The following is a 6,949-nucleotide window of genomic DNA, read 5'->3' on the forward strand; positions in this document are numbered from 1 at the left end:
AGTGATTCTATGATTCTATGCTTAGATAAGGTAAATACTAGCACTACAAGTACGGCTTCGTTAGGAGAAGAGTATCATCACCTGTCATTCTTCAACTTTGTGCAGCTTTTCCTCAGGGAAAGTAAATCAATTTCCAATTACGGCTTTCCCCTAAACATCTTGGGGTTTGTATGGGTGTGCTCTTCCCCATAGCTGTTAACTGCTACTTTGCTATTACTCCTTTATAAGCATGACTCACGAAATTTCCTATCATGATAGTTCACATTGTCTTAGCGTCACTTAATACTTGTCATACTTGCGTAAGTCTATTTTGCAACTGGAAGCAGGTATAGAAAACTCTGTCCCCTTATTTACTGAAAAAACATATCCTTCCTTCCCTTACACATGCAACTTCCTCTCTCAGGGTGAACTGCCCAATTGATCGCGCTTCACATGCACACTAAGCAGAGTGCTGCCTTGCCCAGCATATTAGTCATAGGCAGTGTGCTTCAACCCTTCTGGGAAGCCCCAGCCAGGAAGGAGGAAAAGGTTAAAATCAAAATTCCACCACTTCTGAACCTCGGCTGCTTCCAAAGGCAGCACTTGCAGGTCTTCTGGGTGTTAATGCAATGCTTTATCCAATGTAAACTCTTTCTTTCATTGTTCTTCCAAAGACCAGTGGTGAAACAAATGCCGAAGGCCGTCTTGGATGCACGTGGGCAGGCGTGAGTGACATGGAAGGCCCAGCAGACCCGCGAGAAGTAAGTGACTGTTTTGGCTGTCCTCTGAAGTGCTGTCTGATTACCAGGAACAGCTGGAGCTGGCACAGGTATCACGCGTGTCACTTTGTAGACTGACAATTATGGGCTCATTTTTATGTTCCAGTAGACTTGTCTGAATGTTTACGCTGTTTTAGGAGCAGAAGGAAATGTTAGAAATAAAAAATATGTCATCATTGGAATTGCCGTTATGCAAAGGGTAGAATGTGATTGGTATCAGTGACCCAACAACTCCTGTGAGCAGTATTCGTGCCAGTTGGTGCTCAGTGTATATATAGCTGTTAGATTTGTGAGTTGTCCTATTCACTTTAATAGGACTCTTAAATATACACTTAAATATATGCCTAAAGCCTGGATTCTGAAAGCATTCCACACATTAATAACTCCATTGATAGCCAGGTAATTGCTTCAGGTACTTTAAGTTTAGCATCTTGATGAACTTCTATGGAAAGAGAGGTTGAGTGTTTTCTGGCATGGAAGTCAGTCAAGTGGTCCACATTAGAGCTCAGCATGACTGGCCATAGGGCAAATATGTGGTCAGGATTTTTGCCTGTGAAAAGACTATTTATTTTTTAATTTTTTATCTTCTTCATTAGTATTTGGTATTAAATTTTCTAGCTGAAGAAAATAAATCTATTTCAGGAGACATAATACCTCAGAAATGCTCCCACTTTTATTCTAGTTTCTTATATATGGGTTGAGAATTTAGGGAGGAATAAAAAAACCCTGACCAGGTATCTGAACATGGTATGTTTTGATTTTATGAGCATGTACCTTTTTTCCAGTACAGTTCTCTTGATAGATATCTGTAAGGTCACATTTGTTTTCATGACAATCCATAGAAACTTCTTGGAAATTACAATATACGACATTTACCATTAAAAAAATGAGGGTTTAGCTGCTGTTGTCCTGTATGGGCAAAACTCCACACTTTAAAAAACAGAACAATTGCAGACTGATTTCCTAATTTCTCCAAATGGCCTATTCGTTTTCAGTATTGCTTGTTTTGAACCCACTGTGCTAAAGTTTATTGCCTTGGGCCTGTAAGAATTTACCAGGGGCAATACCAGTAATTGTTCTAGTTCTTGTAAATGAAAGGAATTACTTGGGCCCACTTCAAGTTATGCTCAACTTCTGTGGCTTGTACTACTTGTTTGTATTACCATCTGCAAGATAATTAAAATCCTATTTTGTGTTCTGTCTCAGATGGTACAAATAGACATAATATTGTTTATTTTAGTGTCCATTTGCATAATGCTTCCATTAAAACACATGTTCAATTAAAGCAGATGTGCACTTCAGATTCTGCTGTCAACAGGTGTAAAGGTACTGAAATAAACACAGTGTAAGAAAATGTTGCTGTTCCAGTTTTTTGGCATGCGCGTGGCAGGGTGGAGGGGAGTTTTATATGATAACCTTGAAGTGAGGAGAATATGCCGAAAGCATTCATTTTTGAACATTTTGTTTCTCCAGTCAGGGCACATATTACTGACCAAAAAGAAGACTGTATCAGCCAATTCTCTGCAACAACAGATCCTCTCACTGGAGAGACAGAGACGAGAGGTAATCTTAATTTTACAATTAATTTTTACAGATATAACCTCTGAGACAGACATTACAGTATCGGTAATATGCCTTGGGCGGGAAAAGGTTGAATGTGTTATCACTGTTACACCGTGTATATACTCCTGTTGGTTTTACCCGCCAGTTCAGCAAGGCCTATGTTTTTCCTGTGGGAATCTCGTCCTGCACTCTTGTGAGACAGTTTCTATGTGGAGATTTTCTGCTTTTCATTTCTCCGCAGCCTGAGGTGTGCCAGCACTTAAAATAATGTTTAAATTAGTTCCTATAGTCCTACTTCTCTCTACCAAGCTACCCAGAGTTGTATTTGGACAGCTGTTCCTAAAAACAAATGATGACTTATTGTAACACAGCCATGGATCTAGAAGAGCAGATTACATGGTATGAAGGGGAAATCTTCTTAATGATGACTCTTGTAAGGGCCAAGGAACCACTGTGAGTAATAGCCAGTGGTGTCTTTGTCACAGGTAGCACCAAATTGGAAGCCATTCTTTTGCTGAGCATCCTAAACAGTAACCCTGTATCCTACAGGGCAGAATTCTTCAGAGGGACCTATTTGGCTTTTTCCAATAAAAATGCACGCACACTGACTTCACTCCTACCACTTAGATGCATGGTGTTAGCTAATCTTCCCATCTTGCATGTGTACGCTTGCTTGGTTTAGTGGTACTGAGGAAGGCAGGCAGGATTTGCACCCAGTAGTAATTGCAGTTAAAAGGAGTCTTCAATTCACTTGTTTGAAGTCAGAGACCTTCTAATTGGAAATATGTTTATGGAACTTAAAGCAAACTAACAAGAAAGTCCTTGGCCATTTAGGAGTTGCAGCCTGGGATTTGTACAGTGTTGCACATGATTCACCTGGAGCTTACTGTGTATTTGCATGTTTCCTGAACGTTACTTCCTGGATGTTCACGTAGTAATTTAACTGAAATACCGAAGCACTGGCAGGTGGGAAATGAACCTTGCCAAACCTTAAACTTGCTGTTTCTGAAGTGAAGTGGCCAGATAATGGGGAGGTTGTACACAGTCATAGCTGGAGGATTAGAATGCCATTCTATTTTTTCGTTATTGACAGTGTTGAAATATGGGTTATTTACTGTGACTTCCTGATAATTACAGCTTCTGGAGGTGAACAAGCAATGGGATCATCAATTTAGAAATATGAAACAGCTTTATGAAAAACAGGTAATAACGTTGACTACTTCTATTGGAATATGTATGCCACGTACTGATAGTTAAGTCTGTGCTGAAATACCAACCAGCCGTAGCTATAGTAAATATCTTCAGGGGGAAAGGCATCACGTTTACTCTGTAGCTCAAAAATTAAAAACACTTCAGCACCCAGAAGTTGAAGCTAATGTGTGTGCAATCTTCATTAGGACAAAATAACCAAAATTTGGTTTTTTTGATCAAGATCTCATTGGCACAGCTTTCATTCCGTGCTTGTGACCGTGTGGTATCCTTCCTGCAGACATATTCAGCTGCCTAGTGAGGCTGGCTGCTTACAATTCTGCCCGGTATTCCCAAAACCAAGTGGGTTTGTTGGCTGATACTTCTCATCTCCTGTTTCCTTCTATAAAAAGGAGGTTTGCAGAATGACCTCCTGTGCTTATCAGGAACATTTTCTCTCTAATATTATTCAGTAAGCTTTACTAAGATCTGGATCGTTTATTGGATTGCCCCCCGCCTGCCCCCCATAGAGAAGAGGAATTTAAATGGCTCTTTCCTATTTAATAATGGACCATTTGTGCCTCTGGATAGATCATTTGGATGTGTGCTATTGCAGAGGGAGTCCAAATTGCAAAAGAAAAATTAAGAAGTCAGAATGGAAAAATGCAGTTGGAAGGACAGACCCATATTAGCTGTCCTTTGGCAGCAAAACAGTGCGAGACCCAACTGGATTAACACCAACACAGAATTTACCCAGCATAATTGAGTCTCCACTGCAGACAGAGTAGCAGGGCTTGGAGGTGGGGAGGGAAAAGTCAGTGACTGGGGACTTTACATTGAACCAGATCCACTCCTTTCTGCTGAGAGCTGAAAGGTTTTGAAGGCACCTTCAAGGTGCTGCACCTTTCAGGAGCCACAGTCCAGCTCATTATGGTCTGTCACTTGTTTTTCAGCTGACAGAAATGAAAGCAAAACTGGATGTGTCAGAGAGGCGAGTCAGTGAGCTGGAGGAAGACAGACGTCGGCAGCATCCAGAAGATTCAAGGTTGCAAGCGCTGGGCAGAGAGAGGCCGTTGCAGGAAACGGTAGGAAGGTGCACTCTGTGATCCGGTTTGTGCTCAGTGTTGAACTCTGTCTTGCCTTTCCTCTTTCTCCTCTTGTGAGTGCCAGGGTATGGGTTGTTGTACGGCCGTGAGGTGAGGTTGTGGTGTTGAGTGCTTCAGTTGAGTGCTTCAGTGTTGTACCCAGCAGCTGATCTCTCTGATCAGAGAACTGTGCGTAAAAAGAGTAATTTCAATAGAAATCGGCAGAGAGCACAGCATTAGTGTGCACAGGCTGAAAGAGGCTGGGCTGGTCAGCTGCTGTACAGAGGCGTTCACCTCACCCTGAGAGTGCTTGGGGACTCCTCTCAGGACTGCTTAGCCACTGGCTTTTGTGTAGGCATTCGGATCTAAAGTTAGATCCCTAAGCTGAATTCCCATTGCAGTGAAACCACTCGAGTGGTTGGCATACATATACACAAAACTTTGTGTTTGTTTTACAAGCACCACAGAGTGGGGCTTCCTATTCTCATTCTGCTCCATGGTATCACACCCTCCATAACCTCTTGTAAGAATTTCTGGATTATTCTCTGATGGCTGAAGTTGGGATTCTCAGTTTGCTTGATAACATGAAACAAACCTGAAAATAAGTGGCAATGCCATTACTTCCAGGCTCAGATAAGATATGTTAGCTGCTGCAAGAAAAGAAATGCAAAGCCCTTAGTTTTTATCTTCATAAGCAGGACATCCATCTTACTTGCTTATCAATTGCAGTATGGTCTTAGCTGAGCACATGCTTGATTTCCAGCCAAAAGGACCATTCACATGTTTTAAAGCAAACTGTGTTATGTACTTACATCCCTTGAATCCCTGACTATATTTGCTCTGGGTGTGTATTCAATGCCAGATAATCTGTCTTTCTGTTCGTATTACTGAAGTTTTTAACTGCCTGTCCTTTAATATATGATAGCTGGGAAATACAGCCCTTAGCTGCCTTTTTGAAAAGGTAAGGATGAGCAGTACACACTCCCAATTTTTTTATTGCATACATGAATAATGAGCTAAATGAAGATAAAATAAAAAAATCTCTGACAGGAACAGATTAAACTGTATGTGATTTCATCCTTAGATCAGCAATTTCTTTACAAATTATATACTCAGCCACTAAGTGCTGCTTCTACTTACTCTGAATTTCTCTACTTTTTGGATATCATGTAGGGGCGCAGGAAATCTACACCTTTTCAGAGGTTGCCGCTAAAATAGAGATTTTAAATGATCAACAAGGATTGTGACACCCATGGCAGCAGCTGTGCCAATTCAGGTTACCCTGTGCTGCCCACGGGGGAGGATGGAGAAAAAGCAGTGCCAGGGGATGACTCAGAAAAATGCATGAAGATGTGTTCATCTTGAAAGCACATGAGCAGGCTTGTTGCTTTAAAGTTCAGCAGATGAGGAAGAGGCCCAAACTGACAGATCTACCAAGATTAGATTTTTAGGGCTTTATGTTTGTTGGAGTTTTGTTCTGCAGCAACTAACATTCTTCATACCTGCAAATGGTTTTATATATATATGTATATGAATGTCTGTGTGTATTTTTTTTCTTTCCTTGAAAGAGAACAACCCTTTCTTTTCTAAATGTTTTACTTACCTCCCCTGTAGCCATGGAGCTGGGGTGGGCTGTACAGGGCAATTGTCAGAGCAAAGTAATAGGAGCTTGTGTAAGTAATAAGTTTGTTCTCTACTTGTTTATCTAGTCCAGCAGCCTGACGGTAGCTTTTAGATTTGTATGCTCAGAGTGGCTGTTCTCTGGGTGCTCTACTAATGCACCTGGAGGTAGGGCTCTCACAGAATGAATGTTCTGAACTTTCTGTCCCCACTTCCTCTATGGCCTACCGAGGAAAACTGATTGTTTTGAAGATTTATTTTTTTGTTGTTGTTCTCTCTCTCTGTACCCAAAGACAGGAATCAAAAACCAACCTAGTCACTGGAAAGTCTAGGTGTCATAACCCTAAGATTCAGTGTTGAGTAAGAAGCAGTAAGATGTAAGAATTCAGATGGTTCAAAAACCTCAACAAACTGGAAATCTATAGTTACAGACATGTCAACCTCAGAAAAGGAGAATGTGTGCTAGGAGCTAGGAATAGAAGATGGCAAAGGTTGAAGAGAAGAGCATGCTAAAAGCCTATATGGATTTTAGTGTTTTGTTTTTTCTTTAATATATTAAAACATATATGCACGTGCCAGCTTGGCCTAGGTGAGTTACATATAGGAACCTAGGTGAGTTCCTATATGTAATGCAGATACCCTGCTGATCTTGCCCATTTTTTTGAGAAAATAAAATCTTAGAATCACAGAATGGTTTGGGTTGGAAGGGACCTTAAAGACCATCTTGTTCCAACC

General features: G+C 41.0%; 1 protein-coding gene across 1 annotated transcript in view; it reads left to right on the top strand.

The window, feature by feature from the left end:
* Nucleotides 1-653: 653 nt before the first annotated feature.
* TNIP3 (TNFAIP3 interacting protein 3) overlaps nucleotides 654-6,949 on the top strand; it is a gene marked incomplete at its 5' end in the record, with an annotated part of 30,042 nt that continues 23,746 nt past the window's right edge. Inside the window, 4 exons of the mRNA XM_010152479.1 lie at nucleotides 654-740; nucleotides 2,232-2,321; nucleotides 3,459-3,524; nucleotides 4,463-4,594. Coding sequence (XP_010150781.1) covers nucleotides 654-740; nucleotides 2,232-2,321; nucleotides 3,459-3,524; nucleotides 4,463-4,594 — 375 coding nt within the window. The remainder of the gene's footprint in view (nucleotides 741-2,231; nucleotides 2,322-3,458; nucleotides 3,525-4,462; nucleotides 4,595-6,949) is intronic.

This window comes from Eurypyga helias, unplaced genomic scaffold (genome assembly GCF_000690775.1).
Source record: "Eurypyga helias isolate BGI_N326 unplaced genomic scaffold, ASM69077v1 scaffold38655, whole genome shotgun sequence".
Taxonomy (NCBI): domain Eukaryota; kingdom Metazoa; phylum Chordata; class Aves; order Eurypygiformes; family Eurypygidae; genus Eurypyga; species Eurypyga helias.